Genomic DNA, 20,314 nt, shown 5'->3' on the forward strand with positions numbered 1-20,314 from the left:
CACACTGCCCGGGTCCTGACCACCGGTCCAGGGGGCTCTGCATTTTAATTTAATTTTAAATGAAGCTTCTTAAACATTTTAAAAACCTTATTTACTTTACATACAATAGTTTAGTTATATATTACAGACTTATAGAAAGAGACCTTCTAAAAACGTTAAAATGTATTACTGGCACGCAAAACCTTAAATCAGAGTGAATAAATGAAGACTCGGCACACCACTTCTGAAAGGTTGCCGACCCCTGGTTTAGACTGTGACCTCTTTGGGGAAGGGATAGTCTGTATTTTTATAGCCTCAAGTGTAACAGGACTCTTATTTGGTCCTCTATTATTTGTATTACAGTAGCACTAAAAGTCTCACTCATCCAGGTAAGCTATTGTCACTTCATCACAGGATTTCTGCTTGGCATAAAATGTTTAATTGAAATTTACTACTTCTGCCAAACTATCTGTTCAATCTTATATTTAGCTGCGACACACTGTTTCCCAGACCTGAAGAATAGGTCTGTGTAGCTTGAAAGCTTGTCTCTCTCACTAACAGAAGATGGTTCAATAAAAGATATTACCTCATCCACCTTGACTAATATCCTGGGACCAACACAGCTACAAAATCATTGCATAATTGAAGTCAGGCAGTGCAACCAATTCCTATTACAGCTATTGATTTAATATTCCGTAAGTGTTCAAAACAGCTCTCAAATGTTTAGCTGCAGTAAAAGGAATGAAGGACTAAGGTCATTGGAACTTGAAAGTACTGTGCGAGATCTCCTCACGAAGTGCTGGAAATGAACTTCAATTCTCTTCTCTGCCTGTTCAGTCTTTCATAACCAGAGTCAAACAATTGTGATGAACCAAGTTGCTCTGCACTGGCAAACTGCGTTTAAGGTGAACCCATATCTCCCAGAGAAGAGACCAAATAACTTCACAAGCTTAATTCTGTGACTAGCCACATAAACCAGCTGTACATTTCAATTGTGCAGAAACATCAGTTACTATAAACTCTTCTGTTCAAAGGCTGAAGCATATTTTTAGCTGTTATCTGTTTTTCACTCTGACTGAAAATGGATATTGCTACTGGCATGGCAATGCCATGATGTTCTATTTCATGAGCCCTATGCACTAGTTTTTCAAGATATGACAAGACAATTTCCCACAGAAGGATTTGAGAGAGAAGACTATTAAAGATTTTATCCTTGCTGCTGCCAAATGAAATGGGACTAAGCATATATGACCCTCACCAATCAGTTTATTTTCTACATGACAAAACCAACAAGAATTAATTCAGACTTACTTGGAAACAATAACTGAGGTAACTGGTGTATGTTGAGTGTATATAATGTGGATAGTGTAATTTAATAGCTTATAGGTGTACATTTCATGACAATTTTGGAAGAATCTTCCTTTTACAATTTTGTGTGTGTGTCTCAGATTTTTGACGTATATTGTTAGCACCTCAAGAAAAACCTATCTATGAATGAGTAACAAGAGTTATACAAAATGTTTTCCACAATGAAAGCTTTCTGTAAATGTATTCAATTATCAACGTAACTGTATTACTTTAAGTGACGGGAGTGTTCGTGTGTGTTTTGTGCAGGTTAGTCAAAAACAATTTTTCTTTAAAATTAATATTAGTACACAACTGTCCAACTGAGCATTGAGTTGCCAGGAGACTATCTGCTCATGGACAGGTGTGAGAGAGAGCAAGTCACCAAAAGGAGGCATAGTCAAGGCTCAGAGAAGTAAATTAAGATCCCAGGTTGGAGCGGGTGTCATGTGTGGGAAGAGATTTCCAACACCCTTAAGTAATCTACGCGTCAGTGGGTGAGCAAACAGAATATCTGTCTACTTGACAGTGAAACGCCGTTATAGTTGCAAGGTGTACCTTAAAGGAACAGAGTTTTGAGGAGATGGAGGGAGGAAGGTGTTTGGTCTATGTGCTTAGACCACCACCAAATTTGGAATCACTTCCATTTTTGCAGTTAAGCAGTGGTCAATTTTCGGCTATGTAATAACACGTCTTTTACTTCATCAAAGCATTCTACCTCTAGATCCTGGAACCAAGAAGGAGCCACGCCTGGAAGCGGAGGATCCACAAGTTGGAGTGAAGGAGCTGTTAGTTTTGAGGAATGGGTTGAAGAGGAACTGGAGAACATAGTGCCATCTGTGCCAGGTAAGGAAACCAAACTATGCCAGGAGGTGGCTATCAGAATAACTCTTGCTTTGTCACATCGTACCTTGGACAGTAGAGGAGTGGGGGGAAAGGTGTACAAAAGGTTCCTGTCCCATGGGAGGATGAGCACATCTCCCAAGGACTGTTTCCCCAGGACTGCTCTGGAGCAATAATGAGGACATTTCTTGTTCCAATCTATAGTCAGGGTTCCCCAAAGGGTGAACGTGTCCTGAATAGGGCTCCGTCTTTGGCGCGGAAGTCAAGGACTCCATAACTTCCCGCGATCTCCGCGACTTCTGTGGGGGCCAGCGTAGCTGACCCCAGGGCCGCCCAAGTAGCTGGCTCTAAGGCCAGCTAGCCAGGTGGCCCCCGGGACAGCCGCCTCCAGCCGCTGCTGAAGCAGCCCCGCAGACTGCTCAGGCGGCCCTGTGCAGCTAGCTCCAGGGACCACCTGAGCAACAGCCGGTGAGGCTGGCCCCAGGGACCGCCTGAGCAGTGGTGCCTCGGTGGCCAGTGCAGCCGCTGCCCACGTCCCCTGGCAGCCGGAGTAGCCGCTTCCCCAGGTGGCCGCTGGCAGTGGTGCCCAGGCAGCCGGAGTAGCCACTTCCCTGGGCAACCCCCAGTAGTGGTGCCCAGGCGGCCCCCGGCAGCTGATACCATGGCTGGCCCCCTGCTTGCCCCAGGAGCAGCCCCCTGGAGCAACCACCCCCCCAGCAGCAACCTCTCCAGATGCCCCCTCACCCCCAGCAGCAGTCCTGGCACCCCCCAGCAGTAACCCCCTTAAGATTTAGTCATGGACAGGTCACAGGCCTGTGATTTTGTGTGTATTGCCCATGACTTGTCCATGAGTTACTAAGAATACCTGTGACTAAATTGTAGCCTTAGTCATGAAGCACCTCTGAGTTCAGTTCCCATTTGTGGTCATGAGAGACGTTCTGACAGACTGTTGGTTGTCACGTTCTGCATCTCAGGTAGGTAGATGGTTGAGATAAGCACGCTGTGTCAGATGCGCCAATTCGAAGTCTGAGTGCTTCTGTGAAGAGGGAGGGAGATCAGGCACTCCCCTGGTGATTGATGTAAAATATACAAGTTATATTGTCTCTCGTGACCTTCACGTGGTATTCTTGATGAATTGGAGAAAGTGTGCACAGGCGTTTGATGGCTTTTAACTCCAAAAGATTGATACGAGAGCCGCTCCTGTAGGAGACCACTTGATCTGAACCTTGTGGTCATGTAGATGGGCTCCCCAGCCTATCAGGGAGGCATACGTCCGAGTCAGCGTCGGTAGCAATTGTACAAATGAAACGTCTGCTTGGATGCGTCTTTCCACCAGTCCAGGGAATGCTTTATAGTGGAGGGTATTGATAGCGGTTTGCTTAGCCTGTCTTTGTTCAAGGAACAGACGGACCTGAGCCACATCTGTAGACACCTCATGAACAATGAGGCGTGCAGAGTGCCGAAGGTGCATGCTGCCATATGACTGAGCAACTGTAGGCAGATCCTGGCTGACGTTTGTGGGCTAGCCTGGACTGTCTCTATGGGGCTCGTGAGGGTGGTAAATCTGTGCAGCAGGAATAATGCTCTCACTTGCACTGTGTCAAGTTTGGCTCCAATAAATTCCAGTCGCTGTAACGGGCTGAGGGTTGGTTTATGGATGTTGTGCTGTAAGCCCAGTTGTGCAAAAGTGCGCGTGGTGATCTGAGTGGCACATATGGCATCCTCAACAAGGCAGTTGTCTAGATAATGTAGATAATGCCTTATGTTTGCAAGTGTGCCGCTATGACAGACAGCCTTGGAGAATACCCTGGATACGGACAAGAGGCCGAATTGGAGCATCTGTACGGATAATGGTCTTGCCCAAAGGTAAGCCATAGGCATTTCCTGTGCGATGGTCAGATTTGAGACGTGGAAGTAGGCATCTTGTAGGTCGAGGGCCAAAAACCAAGCTCTTTGCTCCAGAGCTGGAATAATGGCTCCTAGCGTGACCACCTTGAACTTCTGCACCTTCACACATCTGTTTGATGCCCTTTGGTCTAGAATGGGTGTCCAACCTCCCTTTGCCTTGGGGATCAGGGAATAAATCGAAGTAAAACCCCTTGCCTCTGAGTTCTGCTGGGACTGGTTCTATGGTTCCTAGGTGTAACAGATCTATCTCCTGGCGAAGCAGGTTCTCGTGAGAAGGGTCCCTGAAGAGTGATGGCGAAGGAGGGTGAGAATGGGGGAGGGACGAGAAATGAATGGCGTAACCCTTTGAAATCATCTCCAAGAGCCATTTGTCCCAGCTGCTGTGAAAGGAGGTCAGGTAATTGCCAAAATCATGTGACAGGTGCATAGATGGTAGCTGATGTTTCAAGGCGTAGTTGTTCAGGCCCTCAATCTGTCAAAAGTGCTGAGAAGAGACGGTCAGAGGTTGCATACTGGGGTGCTGTTTTCACTTTTGTACCCTGAGCCTCTTGCACTGCGGCTCATAATAGCATTGTGAGGCTGGGTACTGAGAAGGTCGTGACCTGTACTGTGGTTGAGAGCCATGTCTCCTCTTTTGTCCGCTGTATAGATTCCCATGGAATCCTTCAAGGTGTGGAGAGAGGCGCCAGTCATATCAGTGAAGAGCTTGGGCCCGTTGAATAGGAGATCCTCAACCATAGTCTGTACCTTTCTGGGCAACCCAGAAAGGTGTAACCACGACGCCTGCCTCAATATCACTGCCAGGGAGACCTAGCATCCAACACTGTCTGTAGCACAGTCCTGGCCACTAACTGCCCTCTATGACAATGACCTGAAGCTGCTCTTTTTGTGCCTCTGGTAAATGTTCGATGAACACACTGACTTTTCCATAATTAATGAAATAATAATTGGCCATGACCAAATTGCGACCCTGGACTTCAATGTCACAGACGAATAAGTCTTCCTTCCAAAGGAATCTAGCCTTTTCCAATCTCCATCATATGGGGTCGACTTGGCATGATGTTGCTTGCCACATGCATTAATCACATCTACAGCAATTGAATTGGGTTGAGGATGTAGAAACAAAGTCTGCCTCTGAGAGGCATGTAATATTTCTTGTCCACTCTCTTGCAGGTCGATGCAATGGAGGTTAGTGTCTGCCCGATGACTTTGGCAGGGTCAAGAAGCGCCTCCTTAATTGGGAGGGCGATTTTGGAGAAGGAGGAAGTACTGTATGCAGAATATCTACCAGCTTGTGATATGTATCTGCTACCTCCTGTAGGGGAATTTGCAACTCATCTGCCACCCTCTTAGTAAGATCTCAAAAGTTCTTAAAATCATCAGCTAGTGATGGGGGGAGGCGTTAAAGCCTTATCTGGTGAAGATGAGAAGTTTGCTGGAGGGATAGCCTCCCTTTCAAGCCTTTCCTCCTGTGCTTCAAAAGTTTCCTCCTCCTCCAGTTCAGGGACTAGAGATAGTGAAGCTACAGGAGACAGTCTTGCCAACTCTCTCAGAGACACAGACACCCACAAAGTGTGGGATCTGTACATCACCCAAGGATCCCAATAGGGCAACTGGGGGTGGGGGAGGAGGGGTAGTGGAAGTGCACAAAGAGGCCCACACCAAGATTGCAGGTCAGCGCAAGGGTGGAGTTGATGAGGTCTCTAGTACTGTGATGGCACGCCACAGTGATAGGTCAGGGAAATAACATGCGCCTGGTCACTGTCAGACTCAAAGGTAAGGGTGGTGCTGACCAGGGCATTGGCAGTAAATGTCCTCAGTGATTCCAGGCATGGGGCCCCAGTATCAATTAATGGGGATTGTGGTTCTTCCATGACCTCCAGGTCTCTAGGGCAGTGGTCTCCAAAGTGGGGTGCGCAAGAGGATCCTTGGGGGTGCGTGGCAGAAGGAGCGGGTTTTTTTTTTTTGGCACTTGGTCAGTTCGGGCGGGAGTCCAAGCAGCTTTTTTGTTGTTGTTGCTGCTGCAGCAGTTCGGGCGGGAGTCGGAGCGTTTTTTTTTTTTCTTTTTTGCTTTGGCAAAAATGGTAGAGCCAGCGCGGCAGGGGGTTGCATGCTCAAAAATTTTTTACTGATAGGGGTGCGCGATCAAAAAGGTTCGGAGACCACTGCTCTAGGGCACGGGAATTCTTGTGGTTCCACAGATTCACTTGGTGCCGTGGAGGAGTGTCGGTGGTAAGTTGTAGGTACTGATGGTTGCTTATGTGTGGAACACTCCAGGGACAGGAGCTTTGCAACATTCAGTTCTACCCCAAGGGAAGTTAAAGGCTCCAGGGACAACATGTGTCCTGGAGAATGTCTGGCACTGGAGTCAGCTGGTGGGTGAAGTGCTCTCTCCATCAGGAGGCGTTTTAACTCCAGATCCTGATTTGGTTTTTTTGAGACCTTGCCTTGAGCTGCTGGCAGAGGTTGCACTTTTGTGGATATACGATTCTCCCAATACTTTACACAGTGATATCACCCTCAAAAGCAAAGAAAGCAGAATTTTTTTTTTTTTTTTTTTTTAATTAAACGGAGAGGTTAGAGAGTCTAAACTACTAAACGCCCTCTGGGGGAGAGGGGAGGTGTAGAGGGTTCCCCAGAAAGGGCAGGAAACATGAAATAGAAGGGTTTTCCCCCCCTTTTTTTTTAAAAATCCCGGAAACTAACTATTAAGGGAAACAAAAGGATTAAACTACTACTTATGCTAATGATGCAGAGTAACAAGACACCTGATCGCTCCATTTGAGGCCAAAGGCAGTCGAGAAGGAACTGTGGGCGGTACGCCCGCACAAGATAGCCTCCAGGTAGATCATGAGGGAAGGAGAGCACATGTGAGGGCTGAACAGACACTGCAACCTAAAATCTTTGATTAGAGGTACAGGGACTCAGATACACCTACTGTGGAGCTCACATAGGGACAGTACTTAATTTTCTTCAAGTTCCCCAGTGACAGGAACAGGACTGCACTTGGAGGAGTTTGTTTTATATTGTATTTCCAGAAATCGAGTTTACTGTTTATTAGCTCAGCTCACAACAAGCAGTTAGTAAGAGATTTTTAAAATCCTAGAGTACAAAGTTAAAACTGTTTTACTTGAAGACACTGAAGTTTTAAGATAGAAGCTGACCCAAATCCTCAGATGAACTAGTTGTGCAAATACTGGACCAAACATGTTGGCTTTGGACACTGTTCTTTACCACTCAGTCATTAGGGAAAGATTTTGCTTCTAATATTAGTAATGTGACTGGAAGAGGAGACAAAGACTATAGTGCACAGGGAAGCAATAAGAATAGTAGTAATTCAAAAAGGCAGGTTAGATGAACTCTAATTTAAGGTGATTTGTACAACTAATATGGATAACAAGATCAGGGTCAATTCTCCATCTGCACTGGAGATGTAGCTCACCATAATTATTGCGATTTCCTCCGGGTTGTCACCATCCAAGTCAAATTTGAAAGTAACCATTTTCCGATTGTGTGTCTCTAGCTGGCACTCAACCACCCGATCACCCTTGTTTGAAACCTGAAAGAGAAGAAATATGCTTTCCAGCCTGAACTGCAGAACACAATGGAACATCATGAACAACTACTGAGTACAAGTGTGCAGACATCTCTTGTTCCTAAAGCCAGGGAAGGCCAGGTGCAGAAAAGCAACAAGAGATCTCCAAGAGGGCCAACTGTACTGTACTCCTCCTTGAGCAATTCACTTTCCATTCTCAAACAGAGATCAGATGCACTGAACGGCAATGATCCTCTAAGGGATTCCCAACCACATCAACCTTCAAGCCCTCTTGCTCAACATAGACCATCTTTCTCTAGAACTCTGACTTCTCTGTAAACTTTCCTGCTTATGTCAAGAAACAGAACAAAAAGTCTGTCCCAACATTTCAGGAAAGTCATTAATGGTAATAGTGAAGATAGGGTGAGGTTTCTTAAATGAACTCCAGCCCAGTCAACACAGTCTGAGGGGCAAGGCAAATGGCAAAGCAAATATTCTGTAGCAACTACTGGTATCACTGCTTCCTGAATGACCATGTTCTGCTGTGCTTAATGCTCCGCAGCATAGCTAATAGCTCATCTTTGGAACACTATCTGACCTCCAAAGCAGGAAGAATATTTTGTACACCCCTGTATAGTGTACGGCACCAAGAAAAGAGATGGGGTGGAAGCCTAGCCACTTCACATGGGAGGCCGTTATCAGAATTTAGGACACAAGGGAAACAAAGGATACCCCTCTTCAGGATGGTGGGTAGAGAAGTTCTGTAAAAACTCAAGAAAGACATTATCCACTACTACAGTCACTGAAATAAGCCATAACTCACATTGAGAATTCTCAGTTTTGGTCTAGCAGTCTTCTCGTGCCGAGAGCGGCTGCGTACAGACTTCCGATAATGGCGTTTGGTGGTTCTCCCTTCATGTCTCCCACTAGATCCTGGCACATTCTCATTCCCATCACTCATGCCCGAAGCAACATCAGAATGTGCACTAAAAACCAAAATAATTAGTTTTAATAATTTTCACAAATATTTGAACTTCTTTAGTGTGTGATGACTGAATTCCCCTCTTAACCCAAGAGAGGGTGGCCTCTTAAGAGCAATACTCATTACTCTTGTGAGGACAGGGTATGAGGAGGATAATCCTTTACTCACATATGGTTGCTTGAATAATAAATATGTAACCACACATGAAAGGAAGGGATCCATAAAATATGTTTGTAAAGTAATCCATTTAAATGCATCTTCTGGATGAAGGATCAAGCTCTGCAAGGCTCAACCCCTGAATAAGTATGAGTATCATAGGAATGAGTAACCCCCTTGCTTGATGTGTAATTGCAATAGATTACCATATCAGGTGTGACATTATCTGATTAAGATATGACCATGTATATTACTGTTGCTACCACTGTTATACAATTGCAACAAATCTTGTACAAAGTATGTCATGTGAGGGGTCAATGGAAAAGTGATGATTTGCTGAATATGATTATCCTATTAGTATGCACGTATCATTTTCATTTCTGAAGTTATGAATATTGACTATATACCTGTATTTCAAATGTGGTAACTCCTACAAGGTAGTTTACATCCAGTCTAGCCAGCACATTGTGAACCGACTATTCAAGTTGATGGCCCATCAATGAACCCAATGGGCCATGGAAGCAGCTTATCCCCACCTGATGGACTTTCCTGTGAACTTTCCAGACAGAATATGGGTAATGGCCCCTGCTATGACTCATCGAAACATGCAAGGGCATGTGACCAGCTCATGTGACACTTGATTCCATCTTGTGCCTGTACTTTTCCACTGACTGTACTGAGACCAGACCCATCATATGACAAAAAATATAAAAGGCCCCAGAAACATCTCCACTTGGCCTCTTTCCCACTCTGTTCTCTGGACTATGGACTTATACTAATGAGAGCATTCTAACCAAGAGACTGAGGGACCTTCCAATCTTTTCGAAGGAACCAGAGACTTAACAAGCCTGCAATTTTATGCCTGATCCAAGAACTTTGCAATTATTGCATGTATTTGATTCCTTTAGTCAATTTTAACTCTCACCTCTTTCTTTCTTTTTATAAATAAACCTTTAGATATTAGATACTAAAGGATTGGCAACAGCATGATTATTGGGTAAGATCTAAGTTATATATTGACCTGGGTATGTGACTGATCCTTTGGGAGAAGAACCCCCCCTTTGGTTGATGAAATTGGTTTTAAATAACCACTCATCACTAAGTCTAGTGTCTAGGTGTTGGAACAAAGGCTGGGATACTTAAGGAGACTATTTCTGACTTCTCATTAGCCAATGTAGTGAGACAGAAATTTACTTTTGTTGCTGGTTTGGTAAATCATATGGAAGAATAACCACCAGTTTTGGGGGGTGTTTGCCCTAATTCTCAGCAGTTTGTCATGAATCTGGTATTGTCAGTTGTGACCCACTTGGGCATGGTAACATCAGATCATTGCACACAATCGGTGTGCCTTCTCCAGGCCCTGCTTAAAAAGAGGAGGCTTGGAGGAGTTGGAGAGAAATCTTCTAGAAAAAAAATGGAAGTTATTCCCCTCAGTTTACATAGAAAATATCCCTAGTAAAGAACAGATGCCAAAGAGCCACCAAGGGAAGAAACTCCTCTCGACCAAAAAGTTCAACTTGGTAAAACCCACTGGTTACCTGTCTAGTGAGGAGACCAATGGGGTAGTCTGTGCAAGCTGTTGCTGTGCTGATGGTACAGATTCTGAAGGAGCAGCCTGTGAGGCTCCCTGAGTACTCTGCGAAGAGAAAACAAACATTCAAGCATGCCAATGAGTTATTTCTTACCACAATCAACCTTTTAATATTTTCTCCCCAATCAAACTTCGAAGCTAGAAAGCACCATTTCTCCAGAACAATTTATAACAACCAGGGTCTAGTCCTCTCAAATCTGATACCCAAGGAAGAGGGCTCTAGTGCAAGTCTCATACAGAGCGCCTGGTGAGGTCAGCCATCCCATCTGCTACACTGTGATACTACAGCTCGCCATGCAGCCAGCATCTTACTAGCAGACTGTGCAACAAGGAAGCCAACGCAGCACACAAAGACAATTCGAATCTCTCCCCCAACAGCAGCAAGGCTGCAGGGAACATGTATAAGAGAGATTCTCAAGGGCTACCAATGGCAGAGTGTCTTTGAGAAGACCAAAAAGGATCTAGAGTACTAGCAAGAAGTGAAGTGTTAACAGATTTTTGCCTCTGGGAGGCACACTCACTTCCCAACAGAACAGCCAATGGCAACAAGGTCCCCACATTGGCATGACATTCTGCTGTAAGAAAAAGTCATTTGAGAGATTAGTTCATTATGTCCAAATGAATATCATCACAGAAGGGATTAATTTACCCCACAAACAGTGCAATGTAATTCATGCCCTGACATTTATAGTTTACACACAGAACTTGCAGAGATTACATTTACCTCTAAAGCTCCCTGCTGTGAAGACGCAGATGAGACCTGCTGTGCTAAACTCACTGCAGGCTGTGGCACTTGAACCTGTCCTCCTAGACCGCCCAGAGGAACTAAAATGTTCTGTTCCACATAAGGCTGCACCATTGCAGCAAGATAGCCTGGCTGAGCCAATGCATCAGTGGGTAAGGGAGGGGACAGTACTGCAGAAGGTATGCAAACAGAGGCCACAGCAGAGGAGGGAGCAACATTTGAGTCTCCTGGGTATTGCGGCGGCAGCCGAGGTGGGAAGCCCTGTGACAGAAATGAGGAATCTGAATTAGTGCATTTCAGGGGAAGTTAGGAAATCAGAAAGAAAGGCTGAAAAAAGAAAACATGGCAAGTCAAGCTGCAGGGGCATGTTCCAACCTGACACCCTTCCAGAATGTTCAAGCACCTCTAAAAATCATTTTCCAAGAGGAACAGAGCAGACTGCCCAGGTGAACAAGTTCACCTCCAGAACAATCATGTAGTATGAACCAGCAAATTCTCTCTCAGGGCTCTCACAAAAGAGAAGGGTTTCAAAGTCCCTAGCAGGTAAATGAATCCTCACCTTCCAACTCCCCCCATAGTTATCTACAAAATTATGAAGTGGAAAATCTGAAGAGCTTGCAGGCTGAATGGCCACTACTCAGACAGGATACGCAACCTCTGCTGGTAATCTTTCATAACTAATAGCTAATGTTCCTACAATCTCTCCCCTTTCCACACTCAGGAGGTGGGCTGACCTGAGTGCCAAGCAACATTGCTACACACCGCAAGTAAACAGTACTAGCTATTATCTGCTGTTGGACAGCACATTTCAATGTAATATATATTACATTACAATAGTGGTAAACATCACATGTTGGGCCTCTATTCCCATCACTATGCAAGTTGTCCCTTTTATACCCTGACAGCAGTAAATGATTAAACTTCTAAATAATCAGACACTGATTAGCTCCTGTCCATCATCTCAACATTCCATGTTTGCATCGGATACTTCACTTATGTTCAGGGATCACATAGTTTGGTTTATTGCTAAGATATCAATTTTCCCTCAATGAGTTGTGCCAGAAGACTGGTGTTGCCAGATACCCCACACAGTGTCTTTCCAGGACACAGAGCAGCAATTTGATGTCTTTGGCAGGGGTGATAAAATATTATCAATTTTCAAATTCATAGTTGTCACATATAGCAGAAAAAATACTAGCTCTTTCAGAGAAATTCCATTGCCAATAAATCCATAGTTAGGTGTCCAAAAACAAATAAAATTTAATGAAACTATGCCCTCTTGCATACAAGTGTAATGAGAGAACAGATTTGTTCATTAAAAAAAAAAAAGGGACAAAAAACATGTGGCTTGTTCTCTCTCCCGCCAAATTCGGGTATTGGCAAGTATCTGCAGCACGCAGATCAGGTCTAGTGCCCCAGAGGAACAGAGGACAAGGAGACCTCTTGCTGGCTTGCAACAATACCTGATACAAAGCATCTCCAGCTGGAAGTGCAGCTTCAGCAGCTTGTCCAAGGCTGGCTGGTAATCCCATGGACTGAACAGCTGGCTGCAGGAGCTGTGGGAGAACCTGGCTGGGCAGCTGGGCCGCAGACTGTAGAACAGCTGGAAGCTGGCTAGGGACAATGGTTGATCCTATAGGGATAGCAGCTGCTGCAGCAGATGTGGCCAGAGTGAGAAGTGGCTGGTTAATGCCAGCTGCCATAGAGATAGGCAGAGACTGGAAGCCTGGCTGAGCCACTGACGCATGAGATGCTGCTATGGGGAGCTGAGAGACTGAGAACTGGGTGAGCAGGGAGGTTGACAAGGGCTGTCCCATAGGGAGAAAATGAGAGCCAATGGGGATGGTTGGGGCAATTGAAGGTTGAGGGAGAGAAGGTGCTGCAACAGGTAATTGAGGTTCGCCTTGGATGATCGGCACTGCTTGGGAAACAGGAAGCTGGGGATGCAAAGAAAATAGAGATAGACTTTTTAGGAAGCAGGGTTGCAGAAAGCAGATTTTTAATGTATGAGTCAAAGAAAAAAGAATTATTTAAGTTATCACACCCTTTAAGAGTGGATTGGGGAGAGTAGCTGGAGAGTTGATTGCTGTGTTCCAAAGGGTTCTCATTTTGCAATTCGTTCCTGAAGACCTCTAAACCACCTTTTGCAACATGTACGTTGTGCTGGGGTAGAACAGCAAGATCTGAACACTGCTGCAGCACCAACATGTATGTAAACAAACTCTGGTCCTCTCTCATTCTAATTCTACAACCAATCCTCCCTCCCTCCCTTCCCTACCAGGAAGAGATGCAAACCCCACAACAAAATGGGGAAGTCTGCCCATTTCGGGTATGGGCAGGAAGCAATGGAGAGTGAAAAGCCACTGTCAGCATACAGAGAATGGCAAAGGTCAAGTCAATTGAAGCCAGCAATCAATTGGAAAAGGAGTTCAAATGAACAAGCAACAAAAACCCTTTAAATTTAACAAAGCTCACATTCATAGTATCAAAAAATGTGAGCCAATCCGAAATAAGACCATTCAGTAACAGAAGCATCCTGGCCAAGGAGTGAAGGAGGAAGGCCGGTAGAAAAGAGGACGACAGTTCAGAAGAGGCAGTGTACATGGCTTATTAACTGGAGAACAATTTTTTGATTATGAACACACAAATGTAATTTGGATGGAGTAGGTTTCTCCTACATAAAGTGTCAACAATGCCACATGAAACTCCTCAAAGTGCAGGTGACACATTATTTTAATCTTTGCAGAAGTTATGTCTTGTTGTCACATTTTAGACAACCTGACAAAGATATCTATGTAAGAAAGGCCTCCCTTTTAAGTGCTGTTGCTCCTCAACTGAACCACTGAACTTCTGCCACATATTCTAAAGAAAGGGATTCCAGGCATACAGACATTTCTATTCCTGCCAAAAATTCTTAAACATAGTAGAATAATCGTGTCACCTCCAGCAGTATTTTCTGAACCATTAGGACACAAGGCAGACCAGTAAAAGGGGCAGCCAACAAAGGAAGAGAGGAGAAATCTCCTAATTTTGCAAAAGACCAAGTTTAATTACCTGAGTTCCAGCTGGTACCTGAGGCATCGGCATGATCAGTGGAGTCTGAGTTTGAGAAACTGGTTGTGATGGGGTAGCTCCACTGGAAACGGATGACTGCTGCAGCTGGTACTGTCCTGTCTGCTGGGAAGGAGCCAGCTGCTGTGCACTCTGTTGCAAGGAGAAAAGATGGCAAGAGATTATTTTCTCTTCAGATAAAAACGTTTCTCAGATTTAGATGTGTTTGGGTAGATTTTCCTAGATTTCACTCTCTGTAAGTATACGAGATAACCATATACGATAGTTTCTATTCCGCAGCATTAAAACAGCTCTGGAACCAACACTGAGCCCTAATTTTTCACTAGTTACAATGGAAGCTAATGCATCCTGTTACAGAATTAGTGTAAGTGAAAAAACAATTAACAGAATATTATTCAGCATAGAAAATATTTCATATCACAAAAGCCAGACGATCAGACAGGGCTACCTAGAATAGGCAGATGTCAAAGCTGTCAAGAGAAGATGTACAGTTTTTCTGAGTGAAACCTCTGTTGTGTACCTATCAGAAACACAGATGTGGGAACAAGTATATTAGACAGCTAGTAAGACTGATTTCACATTATCCTACAGTTACACTAAGCATAGCTGCTTAGCATTAAGGCTGTCCAAAGAAGTCAAGAAATTCAAAAATTAAGTCTGAAGTCTCCTTGCTACTACACTTTACATCATGACAATAGGGTTGTACACTATACAAACTTCAATGCCAGAAGGACAAAAGGGTAAGCTACCATAAGATTGGTGTTTCATCTTCATGTTTCCACCTACTCAATCATTTTGTTAGATCTTAAAATTACTTAAGAGTTAGTCTGAGCTCTCTTTTCAAATAAAAAGAGATTCAACACCTTCCTGAAAGGCACAGAAGACAGCATTCACAAAAAGATCCTACAAAATAGTTGTATCAGTGCCCAAGTAAGAAAACATGTCTTTCAGTTATTCAGCCCTTTGCCCAAAACCTAGACCTAAGTCCTTTTACCATACCCTTATGAGAAGGTGCCCCTGCACAGGGAATCTCATTGAGAAAATCATTGAGAAAATTTGGAAGGCCAGATTCTGCAAGCACTATAGTCCACTTGTACTTAGCTTACAAAATTTCACTTTCAAAACCAAGCACACACTAGAACTAGATGTGTTAAACTTGAGGTTGCGAGAGTAGAGAAGATTTACACCTTTGCCTACTCAAACACATCATCAAGAGGATTCCCATTCAATCTGGAAAGCTTCAATTACATCCTTTAGTCAAAAATAAGCCATCATGTATAAAAAAGTCACTAGAATATAAAAAAGTTGGCAGCTGTGCCTAGCATCTGCACCAACAAGCCTATATCCTTTCTACAAAGGACGAGGATATCCTCCTGTTCACTTTTTCCCATAAAAAGCAAGCTGCAAGTTAAACTTACTACACATCAGTCCCAGCTTTAGGAACTGTTATTCTTACCTGCTGACTTTGCTGTGTAGGCTGGCATGGTACCCCCACTGATATACTACTTGAGACTGGCTGGCCTTGCACCTGTGTCTACAGGAAAAAAATGGAAACAGGTAGAATCAGACTGGGCAATTATTGGCTTCTGCAACAAGCATCTATAATTTCTGACTAGGATGGTCTAATTGGAACAAATTTCTAATGAATACAAAACAATACTATGGCTTAATTTTAATATAGAGCTATTCAACAGAGCAGAGCATTATGGGGCAGTGATGAGCTCTATTTTGTTAAGCTTTCCAGAACAACTAATACAAAAAAACACCAGTGCAACCCAAACAGCCCTCCATATTAGGCAAGTCAGCCTACCAGTTTCATCCTTCTGCAGTGTTTCTTTAGGATCTACGTCAAGCTGTCCTGGTATGATAGCCGGGAACAGAAGCATTAAACATTTACACACTGAGCACACTTAGGTGGCCGGGGTAAAAGAAAGAAAATGAAAAAAGGATATGAAATCTGTATCCTTGAGCATCAGCTGAAGAAAGATACAGAGTTCTAGACCAGTATTAAATCAAGCGTGTGTGTGTGTGTGTGTCCTCAGCTCACTTTGAAAGACATGTCAAAAATCCACACCAAATCACTTACAGATTCTCAAACCCTAATAAATGTTCAGAGCCTATCAACTGGATCAGCTGTTGGAGAGACAGAGGGTTCCAGTCCACAGAGTCCTAGCTAACACAAAGTGACAACTTTGAATGAATAAGCAAATAAAAGAATGGATGAAGGACATTACAAGCGAATGTGGAAGAGACTGAAGAAACAGTATGGCAACTACCTCCTCAGCAGTTTCGTTCCCACTTGACTAAATATCCTTCTGGATCAGAAACTGGGACATACAGTAACTATACACCTCAGGATAGCCCAGAAAGGGAAGGTCACCCAGCTCCCTTTCTTAGTTTGTCACTTCAGTGGGAAGGCTGAAAAAGTAGGAAGTGTCTAGTACATTTAGAAAGTTGTATAAAGTACTGTATGAAATATTCTTTCAAATTACTAAAGCCACAAGATTTCCCTTAGAGATAGTGTACAAGCCTGCAGTATATTGCTTCCATGAATACTTTTCGAAAGCATTCCTATGATTTAAGAAAAATCCTTGGAAAACACAACACCATCCAGGGAAGCTCTCTCTTTTGCTCTTTTAATAGTTTCTTGAAGGTATTGCCTATTCGTTACGATTTAAACGTTACATACCAAGGTAATGCCGCTTTTACATGAGGCTACAGTTTAAGTCCTAAATCATGCACTATTTTAACACATTAGTCAAGAGCTCTTAATAAAAATATATCTCATACGGATTATCTTCCTTATTTTGGGCTACCTTCCCAGCCATTCGTTTAGTCTTTAACATACATAGGAAACCACTTACTGACGTTTGTTGTAACAAAATAGTGTTTATAGGGTAGTATAGTCCCAAATTGTTTCAAAGCACTTCACTAGACTTTCACTCTGCTTACACTGAAGGTTCACTATGCTCTAAGTGGGCTCCTTTGGAGTTCAGCAACTGTCATCTAACAGATTGGTGCTTAAAAGCTGCATTCTGAAACAGCTATCACCACAAGCCTCTACTTGTGTTGAGTGGGTGGGAAGAAAAGTCTCCACTATCCCATGAGGAAAGCATTCAGACTGAATCCCTGGTTCCTGACCTTTCTACATTTATACACTGCAGAACAACAAAGCTCCTTTTCTTCCTAAACATCTCCTCCATTCCAAAAAATGGGCTAGTCCCCTGCAACTGCAACAGTGAAGAGAATCCTAACTTCACTGTTGAAATGAGTGGAGTGAGGGAGAAGAGAAGTCTACTTCTAGGTAGGTCCTCTCCTCTCCTGGCTCTTGTAAGTGAAAGTACTACATGTATCGATAAAATATGTAAATTCCAACAATGTTTAAGTTTGTTTTATTTTTAACAGTCCCAGGTACTGCCATTATGTGGAAATGATACCTTATGAATATCAAGCTCAGACAATTTGTGCAATTGGCTTTAGTTTACATTTTAATTTATCAAAATAGTTAACTTTGAAAATTACTTATGAAAATTTATTTTCCAAGTGCTCCTTCAATAAATACATTCCCAGATCTGTGTATATTTACGGACACACCTCATCCCCTGAAATCCCTTTGAAACCTAGTAAGAGTTTTGCCTGCATCTGGACAGTGGACAGGTAAACTGGCATTTTAGTTTTTCTATCCTACATTGTATGAATAGTATTTTGTTAAACAATATTAAATTCTTTAATTGAAGACACTGACTGCATGACCAGAGAAAGCATGATTCTTTGGTCACAGTATTTCTTCCCACAGAATTAGTCATACCTTATTGTACCCAATCCATAACCTTTTCAGGATGAAAAGTCAACCCTGCATTTCAGTCCCCTGGATCTCTGAACTGAACATCAGCTAGGAAAATATGATAAGGAGTACTGACTGACTATTTGCTACAAATGTCAGAAGGCCCCAACTACCAAGATTTAGCCTGGGCTGAAGGTAGAATGATTAACTGTTGATGTCTCACTTATTTAGGTGAGACCTGGTAAGCTACTGAGATCCTAGTATATTACTGATATAGCAGGAACATATCCTCTGAATTCCAAGATCTAGAACAACTTGGAGTGGGGAAGGGAGAGGAGAAGGAAAGAAGGGAAACCTGGCTTTTAATTGTGTAAAGGAGGACTTAAACAGCAGAGAAATTCTGGAATGGTTTGCTCCTGTAACCTGAGGGTAGAGTGCAGGTGGTCCTGATGAAAGCGAGGTGGACAAGGCCTGCTGAGCTGAGGCTCCCTGTTGGAAACAGATGAAGAGCTGCGACTCTTGAAATACCTTCTGAGGCAATGGGACAATGGGCAACGAGAAGTCTGAACCAAAAGCTGTAGACCACACCCCTGTTGGGGGAGGAGACTGGAAATCACCAGTGTCAGAGGAAGTCAGCTGTGATGAATCACTTGAGTATTCTGGACTTCCTTCTGGCCAGCTCTTTCTGATAGATCCCGCTCTGGGTACTGTTAGCTCGGGAACAAGATAGTTACACAGTTCCTCTGTCACAGGCTGGAGGCGACCATGCAACCCTGTTGCCTGAGTGGACTCCTCCTGATTAAAATCCATTGACCCCCGGCAGGTTCTGTAAATACGTTGGGGTAAGATACCCCCTTCTCCTGGAGCCGAATTTGGTGTGTGTACATGGAACTCAAAAACACAGCTTGTTCTGCCATCACCACTGTGAGTAAGCACAGCAGGTGCAGAATGAGGAACAAATACCTGGTGACATTTCATCTGTGTGGAATCTGCACTTAATGGAGATGAAACACTGGACAATGGTGAAAGTGGGCTCATTCCAGAATCCAGCCTCAAGCTCTGTAAATGTCTTGGCAGGAAGGTCTGCCCAGATTGGCAGTCATAAACAGAGCTCTGAAGAGGGCCACCTTGCACATGCTTCTGTTCAGGCACCTGTTTCAAGTACTGTTCAGTCCCATAGGAATTATATGCTACTGTATCGTAATGCTCTGGCAACTGTGGCTGGTAGTGCATGCCCACTAAGTACACTGCTTCTTGTGGCATTCTATAGTGAGCATCCTCAGGAGGTGCTGAACTGACTTGCACATGTAGGGGCTCTCCAGTGACCTTATGAGCTGTAGTGCCCAGCATAACGACTGCCTCTGGTGTCCAATTTGTGGGGCTACCACCAGGTGGAAGTAAACTCTGGCCAGTTTTCAGCAAGGGCTGGAAGTGGCATGTTTGGGCTTCCAAGAAGGAGGTACTCTTGCGCCGCTGAGCAATGGTGACCTTCGGTGGGCAGACAGGTGGTGGCGAGAAAGACACTGGCCGTTCATGAATGGTTGGGAAAAATATCTGTGAATCTGGGAACGTTGGTGTTCCCCCACACGGATGCACCAGAGACTGAGGCTGTATTGATATGAACAAGACAAGTAATTCATACATTTAGAAATGAAAGGACATGAACATGCACAGCTCACTAGGCAGCTCTGTGTAGTAACCTTATAGAATGACTACTCCAAGTTCATGATCAATAACATACATTGCTTTGGAAATTACAAAATGTAAATATCCATTAAATACATCCATGGTGAACATGACTGCATATGGAAGTATTTGCTTTTGTTAGAAGCTGCTTTTCCATAACAGCCCCCTTCTTCTCATTCACAAAAAGAGAGATAATTTGCTGCGGACAATGAAACAGACTTACTTTCACGATACCTGCAACTGCTTTAAGTTAAGCCTTTGAGTTACTGATTTGTGTGCAAATTATACCAAAACAACAAACTCTGAACTAGCTAGCAGTGAGGCAACAATCTCTTGATTGTGTGTTTACAAGGTACACAAAAAAGGCAAGAAAGGGAGAAGAGATCTTCAGTTTTTGGTTACTTAACTCTGATTATCTCCCATGAAGATGTAGTGTTACCCTCTCAGAAACCATTCAGTACTTGCTATATGCTAAAAGGCAACGGAATGAACCTTCTAAGGTCGCAAGATTAAGACATCTCTTAAGAGTCACTCATGTTGCATCATCTTTGGACTCAGTTGATTTCAACTGCCCTTCACATTTATGGTACTCAGTAGGCAAGCCATTAACACTCATTAGAATTGACTAGACTACTCTTGCATCTCCAATCTGAATAGACCTGTATTAAATCAGCAGTGAAGTTCTCAAA

General features: G+C 43.7%; 1 protein-coding gene across 2 annotated transcripts in view; it reads right to left on the minus strand.

Moving 5' to 3' along the window:
* Nucleotides 1-20,314, minus strand: part of WNK1 (WNK lysine deficient protein kinase 1) — a 182,030-nt gene that overhangs the window by 49,571 nt on the left and 112,145 nt on the right. The window contains exons 10-17 of one of the 2 annotated variants that reach the window (XM_024204640.3): nucleotides 18,363-19,547; nucleotides 15,612-15,689; nucleotides 14,138-14,287; nucleotides 12,547-13,020; nucleotides 11,063-11,344; nucleotides 10,286-10,383; nucleotides 8,433-8,595; nucleotides 7,517-7,633 (exon numbers count right to left, since the gene is read on the minus strand). In XM_024204640.3, coding sequence (XP_024060408.2) covers nucleotides 7,517-7,633; nucleotides 8,433-8,595; nucleotides 10,286-10,383; nucleotides 11,063-11,344; nucleotides 12,547-13,020; nucleotides 14,138-14,287; nucleotides 15,612-15,689; nucleotides 18,363-19,547 — 2,547 coding nt within the window. The remainder of the gene's footprint in view (nucleotides 1-7,516; nucleotides 7,634-8,432; nucleotides 8,596-10,285; nucleotides 10,384-11,062; nucleotides 11,345-12,546; nucleotides 13,021-14,137; nucleotides 14,288-15,611; nucleotides 15,690-18,362; nucleotides 19,548-20,314) is intronic. The other variant, XM_024204658.3, reaches the window with a different exon arrangement.

Source organism: Terrapene carolina, unplaced genomic scaffold (genome assembly GCF_002925995.2).
Source record: "Terrapene carolina triunguis isolate 2854851 unplaced genomic scaffold, T_m_triunguis-2.0 Scaffold190, whole genome shotgun sequence".
In the NCBI taxonomy this organism is placed as follows: Eukaryota; Metazoa; Chordata; order Testudines; family Emydidae; genus Terrapene; species Terrapene triunguis.